At 38.1% G+C, this 25,357-nt stretch overlaps 1 protein-coding gene across 3 annotated transcripts in view; it reads right to left on the reverse strand.

Annotated features, from left to right (window-relative positions):
• The window catches only part of LOC126379223 (synaptotagmin-7), a 113,231-nt gene that overhangs the window by 15,582 nt on the left and 72,292 nt on the right, over positions 1-25,357 (reverse strand). For 2 of the 3 annotated variants that reach the window (XM_050027914.1, XM_050027913.1), the window contains 4 exons: positions 17,596-17,736; positions 5,208-5,384; positions 3,891-3,971; positions 1,232-1,400 (listed from right to left, as the gene is read on the reverse strand). In XM_050027914.1, coding sequence (XP_049883871.1) covers positions 1,232-1,400; positions 3,891-3,971; positions 5,208-5,384; positions 17,596-17,736 — 568 coding nt within the window. Of the gene's footprint in view, positions 1-1,231; positions 1,401-3,890; positions 3,972-5,207; positions 5,385-17,595; positions 17,737-21,885; positions 22,074-25,357 lie in introns of those variants that run through there. The other variant, XM_050027915.1, reaches the window with a different exon arrangement.

A 25,357-nucleotide genomic window follows, 5' to 3' on the forward strand; every position in this document is an offset into this window, starting at 1 on the left:
AGGCTGTTAAGTGTTGAGAATAAAATGACTTCTAAAAGGCATCCTGCTAAAAAAGTCATAGCAATCACTCAGGACGACAGGATACCATCATGATTTATAGTCTTGAAACTGGATAGCGAGCTTGGAGCAGAGGCAGATTTAGTCCCGGATTCCCGATAGTCCCCCAAAGTTTAGTAGAATTTTTCACCGCAAAAGTATAAAATTTAAAAAACTAAATAAAACATCTTGAATTTTGCGACGGAAAATTCCATTTGATAATCACCCTCGTTACGATGTCACTAACACCCTATATACTTATAAGTCAATTTCGCCCGAAATGTCGCTTAAACCCATTTGCCTTTTAACCTTCGAAATTAATACACGGAATTAATACATGCAAGGTTGCCTGGAAGAGATTGCTACTTAGCAATAAGGCCGCCTATTGTACTAATTCTATTTCTCTTTTGTTTTGTATTTTGTTTTTTCCTGTTTGTGCAATAAAGTATTTGTTATGTTTGTTATGTTATGTTATACACGCAGCTAAAATGCACCGCGTGGCCGTGAAAAGCATGCGCCGCATGGGCCCGCGTCTTGGCTTCTAATCCGTCCCTGGTTTCGATACCTACTATCTCGCAATATTAAATTAACAATAATGTACCTATTCTTTTAAAGGTACCGTTGGTATAAAAATAAAATTAATAACATTGTTTTTGGAAGTGTTTGTTTTATGATATTAAAATCGATTATTGTAATTTTATTCATGTTTTAACCGGGTCTATGAAGGCCTTTCCTACTTTTTAGTTTGTATTCCTGTGTCCTTTTACTTTCTAAGGCCGAGATTTCCAGACACAATAGCTAAAAAATGGGGTTTGGTTTTTAAAATGAAATTCGGTATTAAGGGTGTTGGGACCGTAGCTCGGCAACAATAGATAATGCAATTTCCGGCGAATCACAACAAAAACTTATTGTTTCGAAACAATAAAACACGTCAAAACGTGCGTGTGCGTGCGTGTGCGTGTGTGCGCATGTCCAGCATAATGTTATCATGTTTGGATATGTGTGTAAGTAATCTACTATGTCGCTGCACGTGTGTGTGTGTAGTGTTTGTGTGTGTGTGTGTGTGTGTGTGTGTGTGTGTGTGTGTGTGTGTGTGTGTGTGTGTGTGTGTGTGTGTGCGTGCGTGTGTGTGTGTGTGCGGGCGCGTGTGTGTGTGTGTGAGCGTATGCGTGTGTGGCTGTAGTTGGTAACTCACCAGATTTTCCGTTGATGTCCTTGGCCTTGAGGTTGCGTGCTTTGAGCAGGGTAAGCGTCAGCACGCTGTTGCTGGGGTGGTAGCAGAGAGACGTGAGCAGCTCACCGCACTTGTCCTTCGCTGGAGGCTTCAGAGCCTTCCAGAATGACGGCTTCTCGCTTAAGTCCACCTGGAATCATAAGGGTTTGAGCTCAAGGGCGGTGAAAAGGCCACATTGCCAAAAATAACAGATGGCGCTGTCGAGATTTAACGTGATCATTACCTATTTACTCATTACTCTTACATTTACATAAAAATAATTGTTGCCTGCCCCCTCACCTATACCTTCCGGTTGATTGAGCGGAGGCCTGTGCCCAGCAGTGGGACGTATATAGTCAGTTTATGTTATGTTATGTAATTGTTGCCTGATATAAGGATCAGAGTTATGTTGCTACCTTATTGCTTCTCTTTATTTTGATCAGAATAATAATGGGTGGAAGATGTGTTGTGCCTGGGTGTAATATCAAGGGTCATCATTATACCCAAAAACAAAGATTAGTTGTGGATTGTGGTGAATTACCAACGGCTTAACGTGCCTTCCGAAGCACGGATCATCTTACTTTCGGACAATTAGGTGATCAGCCTGTAATGTCCTAACCAAACTAGGGATCACAAAGTGATTTTTGTGATTTGTCCCCAACGGAAAAACACAGATAAAAGATGTATTATAATTATGTGTCTATTATCCATGACATTAGAAATTTAAACGAAGGCAGCTCTGTACAGCGCCATCTATATTTTTTGGGAACGTATCTTGGAAAGTCTCTCATGTCATCATTGTATTAAAAGCCTAAAATTCCATTACGATTAAATTCAATTCAAGAATAGGTAGGTGCCTACTTCTGTGAGAATCTTCAACTCCTAAACTAATTATTTCGAAACCGAATTGAGAATGGAATTGCGGATATAACGAAACATTTTAATTCCACTTTGATTTTTTAATAAATAAAGGGCTAGAAACATTTAACTAACTGTTGGAATTCTCACAAATAAAGTGCCTTAATTTACTGTGAAATAAAAATTGGAGAAATTGTTACGGAGCCAACACTTTCTCGGTAATTTTATTCAGGCGTTTGGTGAATTTACTTAAGTCTTTTAGGGCATTTTCTTACTCTTAGCGAGTAAAAGTTAGCGAATATATTATTCTTCTTCTATCGTGTGGGTTCTAAAGTGGATTATCAACCTCAACAACCCTGGTGTCAGGGTTATTATTGAGCCACCAAAGGCCCCTGAGATGACTCGACTAAAGAATAATAAATGAAATAAGAATGATGAATTCAATTTATTTAATCTAGAATTATGACGATGACAAATGTTCTGTAATTCCAACACGGTTTTTTTTCTTTTATTTTAGTAATAATAAAAAGAACAAAACCATTTAACAACATTTTTTTGAGATAACCTTGTTTTTTGGAGTCGGTTAAAATTAATTTTGGAGATAGAAGGTGGAAACATTTTATTCCGGACTCCACCGCAGATGACCGGCCCTCAGAATACTTAGTTTTATTATTATTGTTTTTATGATTTTGGTTTGTTTTTCTTTTGGTTTTGGTATTTTTTTTGTCTATGTACTTATTGATTTCCGTGTGGTTTCTGTCCTGTGTTAAATGTAATGTACCTGTCTGTCTGTGTCTGTGGTGTCCGGAAGTAATAAATGTTTCTTTCTTTCTTTCTTTCTTAAACAGTTTATCGCTCGCTTAACGCTTTCAATGGAACACAAGATGGAATGAAGAATTCCAAGCGCCTTGATAGGGTTTAATATATAGAAGCGGTTAATTAAATTAGAATATTATTATGTTCACACAAGCTAGCTGTGTGGATCTGTTTTCTTATTCACGACTTATTTATTTAGTCTCGACGGCGAAACGGCTCACCGTACCAAGACACTTTCCAGAGTCTACGTTCTTCAAAAACTATTATAGATGGCGCTGTACAGATTTTCCTTCGTTTACCTTTCTAAATTTTTTTTTGACGTGACTTATTGTAGATTTGCCGCAGATAGCATTAGCTACTTGGCCGGACTTCTAATTTCATGGATAACAGATAATGCATCTTTTATCTTTGCTTTTATCTTGGCGCATTTCCTTCTATTTCCTCTTCATCTTCATAATCTATCTACTTCTTTTCTTCCATAGTTTATATAGTAGTTTAAGTATTGATATAATTTATTATAACAATTATATGTGTATTATTTCTTATTATGTAGTTTATTTACTCGTAAGTGTATCTATCTTTGTACATACATACATACATACATAAACTCACTCCTATTTCCCACCAGGGTAAGCAGAGACTATAGAATTCCATTTGCTTCGATCCTGACACACTTCTCTTGCTTCCTCCACATTCATCAATCGCTTCATACACTTCATACACTTCGGTATTGAACCTTCTATCTTCTATCTATCTTTGTATTTATTTTTAAACGTACAAGTATTCCCATGCTGCACTATCCCGCTACATTACATAACATTAAATATCTCCTATACTTAAAGGTTGCCTGGAAGCGATTGCTACTTAGCATTAAGGCCGCCTATTGTACTGATTCTGTTTCTCTTTTGTTTTGTATTCTGTATTTTCCTGTTTGTGCAGTAAAGTATATGTTATGTTAAGAATTTACCTGACACAAAGGCAGGAACACTTCCCCGATGGAGTCATCCCTCGAGAAACGATCGTAGTCAAACACGTGCAAGTGGAGCACCTGGAACGTAAAACAATACAATAAAAACAATGGTTGTGGGTAATTTGTTTTATACAAAATGGCAACGCAGGGCGGGATGACGTCAGATGGGCTAACCTTGAAATGTTAGCTGTCACTTTTGAGCATACCTGGGGGTTAAAATGGCCACATCGGAGCAACTCATCTAAAAAAGCAATATTGAATATTTTTTTATTTATTTATTTTTTCTTTCTCTTATTTTATTTTACTTTTTTGCGCGCTACACTGCAGCTGTACAAGTGTACTATATCCTCTGCCGAAGGTTGTCTGGAAGAGATCGCTCTTAGCGATAAGGCCGCCTTTGCCCACCTTAGAATAAGTTTATCCTGTAAATGTTTTGTGAATTTGTGTGCAATAAAGTGTTTTATTATTATTATTATTATTGAATAGAATAAAATAGAAATCATTTATTTTAGATATAAGTATTAGTATAACAGTAGAAGTGAACATTGTAATTACAAACTTATTTCTAAAAAGGTACGCCAGCTCAGCAAGATGTTGTGACACTCCGACATTGAGGGAGTGCCACAACGCTGATTTTCAGCTGTGCCCCAAAAAAATGCAATTTGACATTTGAACAAAACATTTGAGTGAACAGGTACCGTCTGGGCGAGCTCTTAGGCCTCGTCAATGCCTTCGGGCAAGTCTGGGGCCAAGAGCAAACCCATCAAAGGTAAAAAAAAAAACAAAGTGTTCGCATTGCGCACTTACTTTTATGTGCGCAAACGTCGAATTGCAATAATGCTTTTTTAGATGAATTCCGTCGATGTGGCCATTTTAACCCCCCAGTTAATTACAAACAAATTGAATTGCTTTTAGGACACTTATTTTCCATAAAAACCTTTAAAAACCTTAGTTATTCCCCAGAAATGCATTTTCGGAGGTATGTGACCTAACTTAATCCCCCCCCCCCCCTAACTTGCCCCTGATGCCGGGCAGCAGCGGTATCAGTACTGGTTGGAGGCCGAGGAAATGGATTCTGGTAGGGCTCTAGCTAGAACATCACCGATTGAGAAATTGGTCGGTGTACTGCGGAACGGAAGGCGATTGGGGCAACCACCGTTCTACACGCCCTATCTATGGAGTAATGGCGATTACTCCACCGACAAGAGCACAGCTCTTAAATAAAGAGAGAGAGAGTGACCTAACTTGTGACTTCCCCAATTGGGATATATTAAGAGGCGAGCTTAGGTTATGTTCTTGAAAGAATCCACTCACCCGGCTCTGCAGCTTCTGAATGGGAAACCCTTCGAAGTAGAAGGTCTCATTCCACCGTGGGTTCAGGGTCCGCCGCTTGATCTTCGTCTCCAGCCGATGTTTCTTGTCCGGGAGGAGGGTGACCCTCACGTACGGGTCTGAGGTCCCGCTCAAATCCTTCGCTGGGAGGTCCTTACCCTGGGAAAGGAGAAATGGGTTAATAAAATGTTTTGTTTGAAGATATGAATGCTATGAACTGTCTGAGAACTGATATTAGGCAGCTAAATTACTCAATTGTATAATAATATATTAAATGTTTTTTTTTTAAAGATCTATGGCCCTGTGCCGAGGTTTTTCTTGCAGCTTCTTTTCCCTAGCTATACAGGTTGTGAGAAGCTGCAGTAGTTTTAGGCGGATGAGACGTTCGTTATGTAAAAATTTACGATTCAAAGTGTAACTATGTTACCTACTGAATAAAGATTATCTTTGAATTTGTTTTTTTTTTAAAGAACGTCTATGGCCCTGTGCCGAGGTTTTTCTTGCAGCTTCTTTTCCCTAGCTATACAGGTTGTGAGAAGCTGCAGTAGTTTTATGCGGATGAGACGTTCGTTAGGTATGTAAAAATTGTTTCAGCACCATCTACTCTGAACGGGCGTGCGTGTATGAAACGATTGATAAATGTGGAGCATTTGGAGGAAGCAAGAGAAGTGTGTCAGGATCGAAGCAAATAGAATTCCATAGTCTATGCTTACTCCGGTGGGAAATAATAATGATTTTTGATCTTGGTTTTCTTTTCGCTTTGTTTTTTTCTGTGTATCGATTTCCGTGTGGTTTCTGTCCTGTGTTAAATGTAATGTACCTGTCTGTCTGTGTCTGTGGTTTCTGGGAGTAATAAATGTTTCTTTCTTTCTTTATTTCAAATAGACGTGAGTTTATGTATATATGTTTCCGGCCAAGTAGTTAATGCCTTTCAGCCCTCCTCATCACATGCCCATACCATGCTAACCTGTTGCTCCTCAATTTCTCACTAACCGGCGCTACTTTCAGAATTTCTTTTATATCGTATTAATTCCTTTAGGGATTCAATAAATCTTATAATATTTTATAAATGGGAAAATGTATGTGTCTGTCTGTTTGTTTGTCCGTCTTTCGCGGCAAAACTGAGCGATGAAATGACGTGATTGTTTAAGTGGAGATAGTTGAAGGGATGCAGAGTGACAAAGGTTTTATTTTGTCTCTTTCTCACCTCCCATTTCCCTAAAATGAGGGGTGGAAGGAGCATACCGCAATTTTCAAGTTAGAAAGCTAAGATTGGTACATTACGAAAGGTGAACCGTGTTACCCCGAAGGAAATTTGCCCGCGGGCAAAAACTAGTACGTATCTAAGTATTATTTTTCTTTATGTCGAATATCAAAAACATAAATTATCTATGCTTACCCCGTTGGGAAATAGACGTCTAGGTATATGAAATTGCGTTTCAAGTTTTCACACACATCACTAATTTATAAGCCACGCTTTTCTCGGTGTTTCAAGTTTTACACTTTTTAAATTATCCTTCATAATATTACACTTCTATGCGACCAAACCGAACTACCACCCACGCAGAGAAAAAAATATTACGCGACTTGTCAAACTTTTGATGAGAAAAAGGCGGTATCAATCCTACCAACTTAATAAAATTATAAACATTACAAAAGTATTCCTCTTTATATAATGTAGTTACCGATTCGCATTGAAAAAATATCATTGGTTTTTAATTATAAGTAGTTTGTTTTTTATGAAGTACCTATGTATTATATTATTATTCTTGAAAGAATTGTATAAAAATACTTTAGTTGACTATACATTCATTCTATTGACAAGTCATTATTCCAGTGTAGGCAACTTAACATTCAAAATTTCGCGTAATTCTGATTTTGAAATTATCACAAAAATTATAAATCCAAATAGTGTAGTTTCATGTCAAAATTAATTGTTAATTTGGTTTTCCCCGAAGGGCAAGGTAAAGGAAACTATACCCATACAGCCATGTCGTATGTTTTTTTTCTTGATGATGATTAATGAAATGATGAAAGGTGATGGCGATGACGCGGTGTGGGTGCTTATGTTTTATTCGTATGTTTATGTCCTTTATATATGTTCTTGTGCAATAAAGTATTATTGATTGATTGATTGATGACGATGAATGATGAAACTTAAGACCCCACCCTCGGAGCAGACTACTACTCCGAACCCCAAACGAATTAACTCAAAAGCCCGCATAAACTTTTGAATTATGAAGCGGCTTCTAGCCACGAACCGAAAACAGATAGGTAAGTAGGTACACTTAGTTTTTTGAATATTCCGATAAGTATAGCAACACAGCCGCGAATGTTTTCCGACTAACTTAACACCACTTCGCATTAATTATTTAGATTATTCAGTGAATAAAGCAACCATGTCGTTTACATTCCCGCCAAAAAGCCCTGTTTACGAAATAAATACAGATTTAAAACCAATGCCGTGAAGCGAAAACAGAAATTCAAAATGCCGTGAAGACGCAAATGATAATGGTACTAAAACAAAGTAATTTCTTGGGAGAACTCTTTCAGAACATAAAAGTTTCTTTTATTAATAAAACCATTACCAAAACGTAGGAATTTTCACCAAAATAAACAAAGGAAGGTGAACGGTCTTTCAACCAGCTGCTTGACACAAACTTAAAGCTACTGTCAAATTGGCGGCGATGCTCAACCAAAATACCACGACTGCATTTTGACTATAGGTGGTTTAGGATATTGCGAGGGAAATTTGATGTAGTATTGCAAATGGGAAGTGTGAGTTTTCGCTCATGGTCCTTATTAGGAGCCGGCCCTTGTACGGTGCAAGTATCATAATAAAATTTAGGCTAGTGATGTGCGTACATAGGTAGAGGTGATTTTAGGACCGGAGAGTTGCCGTTCTATCATCATCATCATCAATTTAAGAGCCACGCTCTTGTCGGTGCAGCATTTTCCATGCTACTTTTTTAGGGAAAAATAGGGCAGTGGTTTCCCTCTTGCCTTCCGCCCCGCAGTACTCTGTCTGACGCAAGTGGGATGGCGCCCAGAGTAGTCTATTACAAAGCCATACTAGGACTCCTGTCCTCCATAGCATAGGCCTCCCCTATGCCCAGCAGTGGGCGTGCCGTTCTATACGTAGTATTATTCCTTATTCTATGTTTTTACCCAGTCAAAACAGCCTCCGTGGTCTAGTGGTTAGAGCGTTAGGCTCACGATCTGGAGGTCCGGGTTCGATTCCCGATGGGGACATTGTCGAAATCACTTTGTGAGACTGTCCTTTGTTTGGTAAGGACTTTTCAGGCTTGAATCACCTGATTGTCCGTAAAAGTAAGATGATTCCGTGCTTCGGAGGGCACGTTAAGCCGTTGGTCCCGGCTATTAGCCGTAAAAACACCTCCACCAACCCGCATTGGAGCAGCGTGGTGGAGTATGCTCCATACCCCCTCCGGTTGATTGAGGAGGCCTGTGTCCAGCAGTGGGACGTATATAGGCTGTTTATGTATGTATGTATGTACCCAGTCAAATACCCCATTTGTAAAGTACCAACGTATCAATTTGTCTTCATAAAACAGCGAATTTATCAACAGGGATCAGTCCCCGTGGACCACTCAACAAAATAACGCAATATTTAACATCTCAACTGAAATAAATAAAATAAACGAATGAAATAAATTGATACGTCGACGATGAGGGACTTTCCAGACAACCCCAAAAACAAGATGGCGCTGTATAGATTTATCGTGATTTTCTCATTGCCTGGGTATTAATGGCCCTGATTCCTGCAGACACCGCCTAATTTTATTTTAAGTTATAAGTTATAACCGTCATTTTATTATCCGTTGAAAAGGAAAGGGACGGATGATTGTCAACAAGTTAATTTTAAAACGAATGAATAACCCGGGCGAATAAAATAGGCATCTCGCTGGTATGTAATCCGTTTGACGTGCTGTCAACTTAACTCTGTCGGGTTATGGGCCGATGTAAAATTTTTAGACGGTTGTTTTAGATTTCTGCTTAAAATTGACGTGTATTCCATAAATTTAATGCCTGTCGATTACCCGTCCCTTTCATTTTCAATAGATAAGAAAATGACAGGTATAACTTAAAATAAAATTAGATGGCGACTGCAGGAATTAGCACCAATTATTCAAAAATGTACCTAAGGTAATGGCAGAGGCATATACAGGGTTTTAGTGACATCGTGCTGTGCTGGAAAGAGTTGAAGAAAAGAGAACCATATTGGAGACTATAGAGAACCGGAGAGGAAATATGATTGGCCACCTGATACGACACGATTCATTTATAGCAAACATTATAGAAGGAAAAATTGAAGGGAAGAGGGGAAGGGGTAGACCTAGGATAACATTTATGAAACAAATAAAAGAGAAGGTGCAGGTCGTGTCGTATCGGGAGGTGAAGGTTTTGGCGGGAAGAAGAGAGGAATGGCAATTACTCCACCGACAAGAGCGCAGCTCTTAAATAGAGAGAGAGTGACATCGTAACGAATACTGATGGGAATGATTCAGACCATGATTCTGAGTCGATATCAAGTGCAATTGTGCAAGTCATGTCCTTAGAAGAGCTTTGGAACGCCCGTCCCTACGAGCTCTGACCTGGTGTGCGCGTGGAAACTGCAAAAAGGGGCGACCCAAAGAGACCTGGCGACGCTCGGTTGAACTTTCAGCATGTCATGGAAGCAAGCTACAGAGACTGTAAAAGATCGCGAGGAGTGGAAATTTCGAGCCCTACACCAACGGTCACGAGCATTAATATGTATACACTTTGGTACCATGTCACATTAACTTTTTTGACAAATTGAACTGTAAGTCTCACTAAATGTCAAATATGTTAGTGCGACAGAGTGCTAAAGTGGGTACATTATATTGCTCATGACTGTACATCCCAATCTTCTATCTAAATATATAAAAGGAGAAACTGACTGACTGACATATCAACGCACAGCCTAAACGGCTAAACGTAGGCACTTGAAATTTGGAAGGGACGTAGCGTAGGTACCGTAGAGGTGCACTAAGAAAGGAATTTCCGAAATTCCCACGGGAACGGGAATTAGCGGGAAAATCCTTTTGTATGAAACATCTTTTTTTTTTTTTTTTTTTTTTAATTTATTTAGAATCAGAATCAGAATCATTTTCAGAATCAGAATCATTTATTCAACGTAATTATCATGGATAAACTTGTTGAAGGTCAATGTAACATTTTTGAATTTACGTCATTTCGCAAGGTGTTATGGCTGAGGAGAAGAAATGACAAGAAACTGCAACAGCAACACATCTTTTAAATCAATGAGGGTACATTACAAGTTATTTAATAACTAGAGGAACACATTCAATACCAGACATTTTTATCATTTAGGTAATCATTAATCTTATAATAGGCTTTTTTACATAAAGTAAGCTTCACGTGAGCTTTAAATTTGTTCTCTGACAAATTTAAAATATTATCTGGTATTTTATTGTAAAAACGTATACATAACCCCAAAAAAGATGAATTTAATTTACTTAATCTAGAATTTTGAACAACAATTTTATTTTTATTCCTTGTATTGTAAGTATGCCTTTCACAGTTTCTCGGAAGGAGAGATACATTTTTACGCACATACATAATGTTTTCATAAATATATTGACTTGCGACCGTCAGTATATTTATTTCTTTAAACAGCTCCCTTAAAGAGTCCCGACAACGCAGATTATAAATAGCGCGAACTGCCCTTTTTTGAATAATGAAAATAGTTTCTACATCAGCGGCTCGACCCCACAATAAAATACCGTAAGACATTATGCTGTGGAAGTAGCTGAAGTAGACAAGTTTAGCAGTGGGTACATCTGTGAGTTGTCGGATTCTTCTGACGGCATATGCTGCTGAACTTAGCTTGCCCGCTAGTGATACAATATGTGGGCCCCATTGAAGTTTTGAATCTACAGTAATTCCTAAGAAAACGGTGTGTTCAACAAAATCTAGTTTCTCGTCGTTAATTTTAATGTTATTATTTACTTTCTTTACGTTTGGTAGAACAAATTTAATACACTTCGTTTTCTTAGCATTTAGAACTAGGTTATTTACTGTAAACCAGCTTAGAACCTGCGACACAGCGCTGTTTGCTTCGTCAAGTTCCTCTAACTTTCTATCGATTTTAAATATAAGAGAAGTATCATCCGCGAACAGTACAATGTCAGCTTGGTTCTGTACTACATAAGGTAAATCATTTATGTACACTAAAAAAAGGAACGGCCCCAAAATGGATCCTTGAGGAACTCCCATTTGAACATGAGAGCCCGAAGAAGTCGTACTATTGATTTGTACCTTTTGTATCCTATCACCTAGATATGAATTTAACAAACTGAGAGCTCCATTATTTAATCCATAGTGCCTCAATTTCAAAAGCAAGGTCTCGTGATCCACGCAGTCGAATGCCTTAGACAAGTCACAGAATACTCCTACGGCATTCTGCGACTTCTCCCAAGCATCGAAAATGTGTCGAACAAATGTGACACTCGCGTCTGTTGTAGACCGACCCTTAGTAAAACCAAACTGCTGGCTGTGAAGTAAGTTATTTAAATTAAAATGACATAGCAGTTGGTCGAGAATAATTTTCTCGAAAATTTTACTAAGTACTGGTAGAATAGAAACCGGTCTATAATTCGTGGGGTCTGATTTTGTGCCCGATTTAAAAAGAGGTATAACTTTACTGATTTTCATTAAATTTGGAAAAGTGCTATTTTCAACACTCATATTAAAAATGTAAGCTAGATATGGTGCTAAGATATCAATAACAGAGCTCATCAATTTGACAGACAATCCCCATAAATCTTTCGAGGTTTTAAGTTTCAGCTGTTTGAATACTTTAACAATACTACTCGGATCAACGCGTTTGAAATCAAATAATTCAGTGCAAGCAGTAACATTACTTTTCAACAATATATCAGCTTGAACAGGAGAGGACCTGAGAGATTCTGTAGTTTTTACAGGGATGTTCGTAAAGAATTTATCAAAAACTTCAGCTACATCTTTATCTTGTTTAACTAACCCAGTGCTCGATTCTATATTATATTCTAATTCACGCGGTTTCGAAGCCTTTGTTTCGCTATTTATTACTTGCCAAACTGCCTTTATTTTATTATCCGCGGTCTTTATTTTACTACTAATATGCATCTGTTTGGCTGTATAACACACTCTTCGAAATATTTTAGAATAATTTTTGACGTAGCTTTTAAAACTATCAGTGTGTGTATACGTTTTTTCCTCATATAAAGAATAAAGAGTATTTCTACTTTTGCGAATGCCTACGGTAGCCCAGTCACTGAACTTGAATGATTGACTGTTGGTAACTACCTTTTGAGGAAAATTATTTTCAAATTCTTTATGGATAATAGTAAAGAAATCCCTGTAAAAATCGTCAGGATTGTCTGTATCAAAGTTTGGACAAGGTAAGTTACTTATAAGACTATTTCGATATTTCTCTATCCGAGTATCAGTGATGGGTCGTGTACGAAATATAATTTTCTGAACATTTTTAAGTACTGGAAAACTGACCAGCTGCCCACTGTGATCTGACTTAAAACAGTTAAGGATACTGTTGTCTTGAAAGTCACAATTGCAAAAAACGTTATCTAAACATGAGGCAGTTGTTTCTGTAATTCTAGTTGGCTCCATAAATATATTAACAAGGTTAAAAGATGTAAACAAACTTAGAAATCTAGTTGTAATTGAATCTACTTCATATAAATCAACGTTAAAATCTCCACACACTATAATGGCTTTATTACTTTTAGATATGACCTTCAGTACATTTTCCATCACTGATTCAAAAACTGTGAAGTTAGCACTGTATGGGGGTCTGTATACGGCTACAACAATATGTTTCTCTGTTTCTATACATGAAATCTCCATAGTGCCCTCTATCGAAAGTCCAGTAATATCTTTGCGTTCTTTATATTTTAAACTATTTCTGATAAAAATAAGGGAGCCACCACGTAATTTGATCTTTCGACAGAAAGCGCTAGCGAAATGATAATTTTTAAAACCGAATAACAATTCATAATCCTTTAACCAATGCTCTGTAATACATAAAATGTCAATAAAAAATGTCTCTAAAAATAATTCTACGTCTAATTCTTTGCCAGAGAAGCCTTGAATATTTTGGTGAACTAGTTTTAATATTCCAAGCTTCTCTTTTGTCTTATTGTCTAGTTTAAAGATGAAGTACCATTCGTGGTACATGGCTGACTACCGTCAATAAAAAGTTTTGTACTGTAAAAGACAGTACAGTCAATAAGTTTACTGCCTGGTCTGGCAGAAGTGTCTGTAATATAAAAAACTAGTACTGAACATATAATTTTTTTAAAGTACTTAGATAGATATATTCTATCTGTCGTTATTATACAATTTCGAATAAACTTATTCAAATCTAAATAAATAATATTACTATGATGACAGGTTCTGTTATAAAGGTGTTGGTTGAGAGAAAATATATAATTATTTTCCTCACTAGCTAATGTATTTGAGTATGGAAAAGAACAAATAATTAAGTTTCCACACTCAACAGTCATTAGTGACCTATGATACCTAGTCAATTGCTCTTTTGTGAGCCCTGTACTATTGCCTACTAAAAGAATAACGGTAGTGTTTGCATCATATTTACACTGGAACAATTTTGTGATGATTTGCGAATATGACGCGCCAGGCATGCACACATTAATAATGTCATGATCAAAAGAGTTTTTTAGAAGTAGTCCTAAACCTATGCCTATATCGTCCGAGAACACAACAGTCTTTTTCGCTAGACGTGGGACACAGTCTTTCTGGGGCGCGACGATGTTTGGCAATGCGGTCGTGACCTTTTCGGGCCCTCGCAGCGCCCCACCTGTCGGCGCAGCGGGCGCGGGCGCCGCGGGCGGTGGCGCTGTCGCTGACGCCCCGCGCCTCGAGGCTCCGCGAGCTCCGACCCTCCGCGGCTCGGCTCCCGGCGGCACATCACCGGCCGGCGTGACACTTGGCAGCGCGGCACACGGCGGCTCGTTGTTGGGCGGTGCGGTGTCGCACATCACTGCGGCCAGCGGCGCACCGGCGGAGAGCACGGCACTGCATTTCGCTGCTCTGCGTGACGCAGCCCTACGCGGCGTGGCCCTTGCCGACGCAGCACTAGGCGACGCGACACTGGGCGGCGCGGCTCTGCGTGTCGCAACCCTACGCGATGCGGCCCTGGCCGGCGCAGCACTAGGCGACGCGGCACTGGGCGGCGCGGCTCTGCGTGTCGCAGCCCTACGCGATGCAGCCCTGGCCGGCGCAGCAATAGGCGACGCGGCGATGGGCGGCGCGGCTCTGCGTGTTGTAACCCTGCGTGATTTGGCCCTGGCCGGCGCAGCACTAGGCGACGCGGCACTGGGCGGCGCGGCGCTGCGTCTCACAGCCCTACGGGGCGTGGTACCTCGCGGCGCGGTCTCGCGGCGCGTGGTACACGCGGCGCTGGTGGACGGTGAGGCTCCAGAATCTACGACCAGCCCCCCGCGCTGCAAAACCTCTCTAGACTCGCTGCTTGTTTTGGCGCGTAGTGTTTCCAGCTCCAGGTTTCGGTCGTGCACCAGAGACTCAAGCCGTTCCGTGTTAATTACCAGGGACTCTGTTGCCTTGATGTGTTCGGCAATTTCCTTCTGTGCATTGTCATATAGTTGCTGTATTCGGGCTAATTGGCGTTGGAGCTCACAATTTTCTTGTCGTAATTTATATTTTTCTTCATAACCTTCATCATCATCACTATATTTATCCCTCATTGAAGTGAGATCTATGGTCATGGACTCATTATTTTGGCAATTTTCTTCATGGACTAACTCATTGTATAATGCCAAAGTTTGTTGTGACTCATTGGTAGAATGTTGGTCCTCATGAGCTTTTATTGTATTATAGGCTACAGCAACCTGTTGCTCTAGTTCTCTGATACGATTTAGAGCAGCCTCATGGTTGTTTTGACATTCCTCCTGTGAGTTGATCACGGATTGTAAGTGGTCCCGTTGCTCCTGTAAGTCCTTATACCGACCATCTAACTCAGTGAGCTCGTTCTTTAAAAACAGTATTCTATTATTTATATTTATTACTTCTGCCTCACTCTCTTCATGTTCTTCTAGAAGCTTCTTGCATTCCTCTTGAGATGCCTGTAGTTCAAGAAGGGCTTGCTTCAGTTTTTGTTCTAATTCCTTTTTGCTGCAGGGAGCCATACTAGACAGAATCTGAAATAATAAAGGAAAGGCAGCAGTAACTATTCCAAGAAAAATAGAAAATACCTATAATAATTATTTTACTTAGTAAACAACAATAAGTACCTACATAACGGAATGCTATGTGTATGTCTGTATTATGTTATTTGTGTCTAATTTGTGGAGTAAAAAGTAATGTTTTACACTGCTACAATAAACAATATATTGCTAACAATATAATGTTATTGCAAGTGTGCAAATAAGCAGAAAATATTGTGTGTTTCCGTTGCTTTTGTCGTCAACTTTGTTTTTACTTAACGTCAAAAACAAAGCGAGACTACAACGGTGCCGGGTGTGAGGTTGGACTTTAATCTCTGGTGTGATCTGTGTACTATTATGTTATAGCAATAATATTTATCGCTAGCTAATGTAATAATATAGAACAAAAGCAATACTCCCCAGATTTTAGTCCGTATTTTCGAATTCGTAACGTCGGTGTCCGTTGGTCTCCGTACGACAATCAGCTGATTTGAATTTACACAATTTTTTCCACTTCAAATACACAAATTTATATTTTACACACTTTATATACTAAAATTAATACAAATACAAGTAAATTAATCGGCTAAAAACTATGATATTAATAAAAATAAGAAATTAAAACTAAGATACGCGTCTTGACATTTACGCGTCAGTGTTGCCAATCATGTATTACATTGATTTATATCATGTATTACATAATTAGGTAAACCACTGATACCGTTAAACCACAATACGGAACTAAAACTAAACTGCTTAAGTTAGACGCTTGAAATTTGCCATGCAGGTACCATAGTAAACTTAAAGCTTAGTTGCAACAGGATATTGCAAAATTCCCTCGGGAACGGGAGTTAACGGGAAAAAACATTTTTATGAAAAAAAATAAACTGCATAAGTTAGATGCTTGAAATTTGACATGTACTCCCCCACACACAAAGATCTCTCTTTTATAACACGCCACGCGGACGAAGTCGCGGGCAAAAGCTAGTAGGGGATAAAAGGATTAGAAGGATTGAAGTTCCCCAAAAACACGATAGATGGCGTTGTTAATTTTTAATGGGTGAAGTTCCTCATTGAATTAGAAGAAGAGCCTCGTATTTATTCCCCCAAAACTTTAACAAAGTTCGTCATGGAAAACATGCGTTGTGTTATTTCATAAATCATGACGGCTTCACAGTTTACTAAACTCGTTAACGTCTCTATTCGTGAGAATATAATATCGTTATGTTGTATAATGGTTTATTTATTATTTACTTAATGTTGTTTGCAGAAGCGAAGCGTGCCTTGGCGGGGCCCCGTATAAAGAAAATGTTTGGAGCCCTAAGAAAAAAAAAATTGAGGTACTTAAAGATTTCTCACAAAATAAAAAAAAAATGCTTTATATTACTGATGGTCTTCGACCTGGCATTGAATGACATTTTTGTATTGACTTATATACGTTTCATTGTCATTTTCTGCTGCGCTCGCTTCTTGTTTCTGAATTGTTATTATATTTTGCCAAATTTCATATTTCGTTTTTATTACCTTCACCAGCCGCCAACAAAGTCCTATATAGTCATGAGCAATATAATGTACCCACTTTAGGACTCTGTCGTACTAACATATTTGACATTTAGTGAGACTTACAGTTCAATTTGTCAAAAAAGTTAATGTGACATGATACCAAAGTGTATACATATTAATGCTCGTGACCGTATGTCATTTAAGTAACCGATAGGAAGTAGACTAGGGTCCCTACACCCTTAATCTGACAACATACATACACACATACATAAACTCACGCTCGTAGACCCTAATGGGGTGGGCAGAGCCACAAGTAAACAAAGACAACTTGCAGCCACTGTCGATACGATGTCGTAAGCTGGATATGATAAACCTTATGGTGATAAGGGATCAGCCTATCGCCCATAACATTAGTCCATCATGTTAGAGGACACAATCCCTCTGTCGGTTTTTACGACATGGCCGGGAAGACAAGCAGCTGAACGTGTTCTATGTTTTTTATTTGCTCCCAGGACAGCATAGAAGCATAATCTGACAACTATTACAAGAAGGAAAACTATTAGAAGAGTAAATACATTTACAGTGGTTACACAAAAGTACATTCTCAGTTCACTTACCTGAATGATCTTCAGTATCAGGGTGGTGTTCTGGAAGTCGTACTCCAGGCTGAAGTGGATCTGTCCGACGTTCTCCGAGGGTTCAGAGTTGTCGATGTACATGTCCACCAGCGAGATGGACCGGTTCTGGAGGAACGCCATCTGTTAGCCCAGAGCGGAAACACTTTAATGTGTCGCAATGGGATGTCTATTGGTTTTTCTGGAATTAGGTTCTAACTGTGAACGGAATTAAACATGAAAGCATTATTGTGGCTCAGAAATGACGAAAGGAAAATCGTACCGCGGGGCTTCAAAATCATACCGTCATACCTGGCCTTTATTGCTGCGGTATAAAGGTATAAATTGGCATGCGTCTTTTGTTACAGGTATTTCAACTTATTTACGAAACGGCGTAAGTGGGTAAGCACAGAAAAATAGCGACTTAAAATCCATAATATTAACGTGTTTTTTGGATTTTAGTGTTTTATTTTGCTACTGTTAGTGTGTTTTGGCATCAATAACCAACTGCAGAGAATATCAAGATCCTGCTTCCATGTTTATTCCGTTCATCGGCTTCTAAGGAATATGCAGAAAGATCATGATTTCTGGGCCTTTGATAAGATGGAGGAATGCAATAGGAGGTTCTGGCGTCAGAATTGTGTTTGCGAGGGAAGGCTTCGGGTTCCAGTTGGTTATTACGAAAAGGAAGCAAAATTTTGGGAAGATGTTTGAAATCGGGTTTTTATTTTTTTAGCAGATTTTTTTACTACTTGGCCGGACAAATACGGAGGGTTGAAGGCTCTTACCCGGTACAAAATTTAAGACTACAAGCCTGAGGATACCCAGTTGGGCGCTAACCTCGGCTCAGGGCGTCGTCTCAGAGGATCATATTAAAGAAACAATCGACCCTAGTGGGCCAATAGCGATAAGCACTGAATGAGTCGACTAAGCCGGCGGGGTCAGTATCGGAGTCTTGAGGCTGATTGGCCTCTAGAGCAGAGACATTTTAATATTTAGGAAGGCATTTCTGGTAAAATCCAGATTTTCCGGACCTCATGGAAAATCGGATATAGTCTGATAAGAAAGAATAAATGTGATTGGATTTCTCAGATAAGGTACAATCTAGATGATTGGAAAAACATTGGTTTTTTGAAAAAATACTTTAGCAACTAGAGAGGTTTTGGGATAAAATAATCAGGTTTCGGAGAATTTTAATCTCTTGAAGTGAAAAATATGGAAAGAGTCAGGAATTAGCTTGATTCTCAGAACGAATTCAGGATAGTCAAATTACTTATCCTAAATGAGAGAGATTTTAGATGAATGCTTCGAGTTCATTTCTCTTCTACGAAGTTCATCATGTTCCCAGTATTATGCCGTTTCCACAGGGTCCGCTTACCTAACTTGAAGATTTGACAGGTCCGATTTTTAGTAGAAGCGACTGCCTGTCTGACCTTCCAACCCGAATGCAAAACCATGACCATGAAGTTATGAATCTTTGCGATCTTAATGATGACTGAAAAGTTTTTGGACCATTGCTAGTATATTATGAAGTATAGTGCCGATTTGGACTCCGGTTCTGGACTTGTACCAATAACTTATTCATTTATTTTAAGTGTAGTTTTCACTAACACAGTTGGCTCGACCATTATAGATGGCAATACGGCTTACCACCGATCACGTTGGTCTAACAGAATGCTAGGTGAGGTGTGGGTAACTGGGTACTTAGTTCATCTTGCGATGAATTTAGGTTCCTTTGATTACCTCAATTGGGCTGACGATCGGCTTTGTTTTCGTTGAGTTTACTAATCTGAACTTCACCAGAATTTCATTACTATGTAGCTTTCGAATCTTAGTAATTTCTGGGAATATACATCAAATGTAATAACTTTGTGGGAAGTTATCTAACGGGTAATTTGATCTATTTGTTACCATTTGGTTATAAGTTGGAATAATTTGGGTAAACTGAAAAGCGTGGATAAGGTGTTGGACGGATCCAATTGTTAAGATGTTTCGAAGTTAATTTTGGTCGCGTTGGATTTTAGATGGATGATATCTGAAACTAAAAGCATCAAACCTGCAATTCAACTGTTTCAGAATTCTATTGCAGTTAAATTGCAGTTATGGCAACCGCAAAGAAGCTGCATTGACTTGCACCTCAACGTTTTAAATGCAGTCCTTTTCGATACCAAAGACAAAATGAGAAAATGTCCATCATCCCTTCAGAGATATTACAGACGGGAGTATACTACATTTTTCTGCCAATTTTTGCGGGAGGTGAGATATACACGTACAGCACACTTATCAGAAAAATCAACGTCTCTATAAACGCATAGGTATCAAAACAAAATCGTTACACAAATAACGAAACATGAACCGATCCTTCATGTGCGGTCACGAGTACTAATATGTATACACTTTGAAACCATGTCACATTAACTTTTTTGACAAATTAAACCGTAAGTCTTATTAAATGTCAAAAATGATAGTGAGACAGGGTTCTAAAGTGGGTACATAATATGATATTGCTCATGACTGTACCAGTGTACCTACTTCAGCAGAGGTGACGCGTGCGTTTGGCAACTCCCGTCTGTAATATCTCTAGTTTATCGCAAATACTTCGAAACAACTTGCTGAAAGAAAAAAAAGATTAGTAAAACATGTCAATATAAGTCAGAGCATTGCTTAAATCCTTGAAAATGTGCAACTAAAGTCGTGGCGAAAGAAATGCCGACAGTATTTTGACTTTCCGTTTCAATAAAATGTACTAATAACAGAACATAAACTAGACAGAATGCACTGCATGTAACTAGTTTTGATAGGGATATAACTCGCCAAGACGCCATGGCGACGTCGCCAAACAATTCGCATCGAAATATATGGCAGCCGGTAACTCACTCACCAGCAATCGGCACCCTTAGCCTATTAACTTTATTTTATTTCCCGGGTAAGAGCGCTCAGCGCTCCCCACTAGTCTGACGAAGTAGTTAATGTCACATGCGACAAATCTACTATAAGTCACGTCAAAAAAGGTAGCTCACTTGGCGACGCTCAGGCAACTTGGCAAAGCCTTGCCAACGACGCTATTTCAATACAAATTGTTCGGCGTCTTGGTGAGTTATATTCCTTCTTCTTTTTCCTCTCTTACGACCATTTTTTGTAATAAAAAAATAAAAAAAAAACTTCAAGTCAAAGGAACACCATCATCCTCCAGCCCTTATCCCACTCTAGGTGGGGTCGGCACAACATGTATTCCTCTTCCATTCATTTCGATCAGTCTGTCTGTGTGTGTAAGTGAAAGGTACAGACGACGCAGTTGCAGCAGAGATTAAGAGGGAGATGGCACGATGAGATAGAGAGCCGTGGAAGAATAGGAGGATGGTCTTTGCCCACGTTGTGGTTTAAAAAGTTACATCCGGTACAAGCAGTGGTATTTTCTGTGGAATTCATGTTCTTTATAGATGAAAGAAACGCTAAATAGATTACAAGCGAGATAAATCTAAAAAAAGCAAATTATGTCAGCATTTTTTTAAACTATTTCTATATCTAAGTTGTATTTAAATCGTGGTTTTGGTATTTTAAAATTAAAAAAAAAATAAAGTGCGACACATAATTACGTTTTTTAAATACATTTTTTAAACGAAGAAAAAAAAGATTTTCATTTCACAAAATGTAATGAAAAGAATGCATTAATAAAGTTTTAAAAACTAGTAAAGAAATATTTTTGTGGCGCACTTTATTAAATATTTGGTTATTTTGTTAATAAAATTACTATTTAAAAATCAGCCGTTGCGTTAGTGCTAAATCCTTCTATTCTATGCTATTCTATAGGTATACTATAACCTAGCGTGAGCAACTATGTTCTATAGATCTAGAATTAAATTGGATATTGTGTTTTAATGTGTTTAAGTTTAATTTTGAAATGAAAATAACCCAATTTATTAGTGTTGTTTTATTTAAAAACTCGTGAAAACTCCAGTATTATAATGAAGTTTATTTGAAAAATAAAATAAAATGCAGAAGTGTCTACTTAAAACGTAATTGAAAGCTAAAATTTCATTTTTCAAAATCCATTTTTGTTGCAAAAAGTGCCGCTAAAAATTTCATAAATATGTACAATACAAAATAATTTCTCGAAAAGCTCCTTTAAGCTAAGGCTCACTCAAATCCCAAGCGGTTTTCGTGAAAAAAAAAAAAACTTTTTATTTTAATGAAAAAATTGCAAATTGAAAAACTGTCAAGCATTTTGCTATTGTACAATCTTTTTTCGTGAAAAATCTTCTATTTTTTCCTGATACAACCTCTTCTACCTACCATTTTTGAAGGAGAGAGCATGGAAAGAGAAGACATTGTTTAGAAATATCGCCGAAAAGAAAAAAAAATAGTTAAAAAAAAAGATAGTTGGAAAATCTAGGCACTAGAACTATTTATTATCTACTGCACTACACATTTTTTTCTTGGTCACTTTTTCTTATCTTTTACACTGTTAGGCACATAAAATGTCTTTTAAATATCATAAATGTTGTAGAGAGAATGATGCATTGTACTGAAAGGAATACAAATATTTATATTTCACTTCGCACCGTACGTCAATAGTATATTTTCGTGATACATTAATTTATTTTCATACAAGTACAGTCTTATACATTATTATGATATCTCTATCACATATTTACATAATCATCAACTTATAATGAAAACTAAGCATGCGCCTTTATTAACAAAACCTCAGGTTTTACAATTCATTTCAATCAGGTTAAAATTTTAAACTACAAATCAAACTGGAATTGGATTATTTTGAAACTAACGCGCCTTTTTACGGTTTTGTTAACAAAAATCACTTCTGAATACGATTTTTCAAAAGGCGATTATGTGGTTTTCAGATTGGGTTTAATATAACGCGACGATATTTTCGATATTACCCACATTTTAAAATAGTGTTGTATGTTTAGTGTTATAAATACCTGTAATATATTATAAATAAGTAAGTATGCTTGTATTAAACACTTCTACCGCACCACGGACACTTCATCCAAAACACGTCATTTTACACAGACACTACACATTGGTGCTAATTCCTGTAAATACCATCTAATTTTATTTTAGGTTATATCTGTCATTTTCTTATCCGCCGAAAAGGAAAGGGACGGGTAATCGACAAGCATAAAATTTATGGAACACACGTCAATTTTAAGCACAAATCTAAAACAACCGTCTAAAAATTCGCCCGGGTTATTCATTTATTTACTCATTCTTCCTAAAATTAAGAGCTGTCAATCATCCGTCCCTTTCCTTTTCGGCGGATAAGAAAATGACAGGTATAACTTAAAGTAAAATTAAGAGATGTCTGCAGGAATCGGGGCCATTGACGCTATCGTACACGCGCATCTGTGTGTGACGTGTGACGTTTGACGCCCTTGAAGACTAAAGTAAGGCCGAGTGGGGTGACATAAACCTAGCTCAGCCGCTGGTGGGGAGCGGAGAGTTGCCGTGCTATACGTATTCCTTATTATATGCCTACTTATATGCTACAATTTTTAGTTTTACAAAAAATATACAGGGTGTTAGTGACATCGTAACGAATACTGAGGGGGATGATTCAGACCATGATTCTGAGTTGATATCAAGTGGAATTTTCAGTCGGAAAATTCATGAAAATTTTTGTTTTTTTTAAGTTATTTTCTGTTCCATACTTTTGCGACGGAAAATTCCACTTGATATCATCTCAGAATCATGGTCTCAATCATCCCTCAAAGTTTTCGTTACGATGTCACTAACACCCTGTATTTGAAAACACTAGTGCCCGCCAGTAAATGTGATTTGATAATTTCCGGCGAAGTTGTGAATAATCTTGTAAACATATAAATTGTAGCATTATAACAAATAAAACGTCTGTCAAAATTTTATCAACAATCTTTTGTAATTATAAAAATAAACTAAGTTTCTCCTCCCATTTTTCTAGAAATTGATGGTGATTCTAGTTCAGTACCCCTAATTTTATTTTAAGTTATACCTGTAATTTTCTTATCCATTAAAAAAGATAGGGACGGGTAAACCACATGCATAAAATTTATGAAACACACGTCACATTTTAGACATAAATTTAAAAAGCACTTCCAAAATTTCTTTTTTCGACAGAATTAAGTTGACAGTACACGTCAAACAGGTTGCATATTTTATTCGCCCGGGTTATCTATTCATTTTAAAATTAACTGTTCACTTAAAATAAAATTAGGAGGTGTCTGCAGGAATCAGGGCCACTATGTAAACTACAATAAAAAAAACTTAAAAAAATGCGTAGTTTTCGACTTTTTAATCTATTTTTCAGAGCGCTCAAGAATTCCTTTATGCATCGTAAAGTAGGTAAGTAATTTAAAGACACATTTTTTTACTATTTCAATACCCACCATAATACATCATGAAGCCAGAAGGTCGCAGAAAAAGCCTTCATTCATCCATGATTGATTTCATTGGTGATCCTCAAAAGGAATATTCGATAAATAATTCAGCGAGGGCGTATTCAACGGAGGGAATAAGGGACTTGGGACCTTTGGGAGGGGTTGAGGTTAAAGAATATTGTCCAAAGGTACAGTAAGCTTGAAGATACTCTTTGGAAGTTGTCAAGAAAATAGGGGATCCATTTTATGTATTATTTTATGTGTCGGAGACAGCATGCACTTAGCTAATCCCAACGGTTTCGCCAACAAAATCACAATGAACATCTGGAGTAGGTCTATCCTAGTACAGTATTCATGGAAGCCTGTCTCGGCTGCCACATGAATAATTCTGAGCCTGAACTACGCAACTGGTTGCTTCAGAACAAGCTTCGGGATATGTATGTCCATACGACTAATGATTTTTTGGTCACCCTAGCCCTAAGCATCTTTTTTTAGGGTTCCGAACCTCAAAAGTGTTTTAACCGCTTGTGGTTTAGCGGTTAGAGCGTTGTGCTCATAATCTGGAGATCCAGGTTCGATTCCCGATGGAGACATTATCGAGAATTTGTGAGACTAAGTATATTATGTTGCTAATTATATTGCTACTTTTTATTTTGATCAGAATAATAATTGGTGGAAGATGTAATTGTGCCGGGGTGTAATAAAAAGGGTCAACATTTATACCCAAAAACGAAGATAAAAGATGCATAATTATGTCTGTTTTCTCTGAAATTAGAAGGTTAAACGAAGGAAAATCTAGCAAGCTCCATCTATATTGTTTTTGGGGAACGTAACCTGGAAAGTCCTTCATTGACCTATTTTTTTTTTGACGTGACTTATTGTAGATTTGCCGCAGATGGCATTAACTACTTGGCCGGACAAATAGGGAGCGCTGAAGGCTCTCACCCGGTACAACGTTTAAGACAACGGGCCTGAGGGTGCCCAGTTGGGCGCGAACCTCGGCTCAGGGCGTCGTCTGAGAGGAAAAATATTTGAAAGAATTAATCGACCCTAGTGGGTCGATAGCGATAAGCGCTGAATGAGGGAAATCGTCGACCACGCCGGCGGGGTCGGTATCGGGGACCTGAAGTGTTTGGTGTCGCGAGCTGATTGGCTGCCTCTATGGCTAGAGACCTTCATTGACCCACAGACCATGATTAATTTAGACAGGGCTGGCCCAAAACGACCGCAATATTTTAAACCATTTACAAGCTAACCACAACTTTACTGGGAGAATCTAGATTTAAAAATTTGGAGCCTTATTTTCATTGTACGTGGGTGGAATATTCAACGTGGAGCCGCAAGTAAGGTACCAATGAGTTTTCAAGTTCATTTAAGGGTTGTACATG

This window comes from Pectinophora gossypiella, chromosome 28, assembly GCF_024362695.1.
Source record: "Pectinophora gossypiella chromosome 28, ilPecGoss1.1, whole genome shotgun sequence".
NCBI lineage: Eukaryota > Metazoa > Arthropoda > Insecta > Lepidoptera > Gelechiidae > Pectinophora > Pectinophora gossypiella.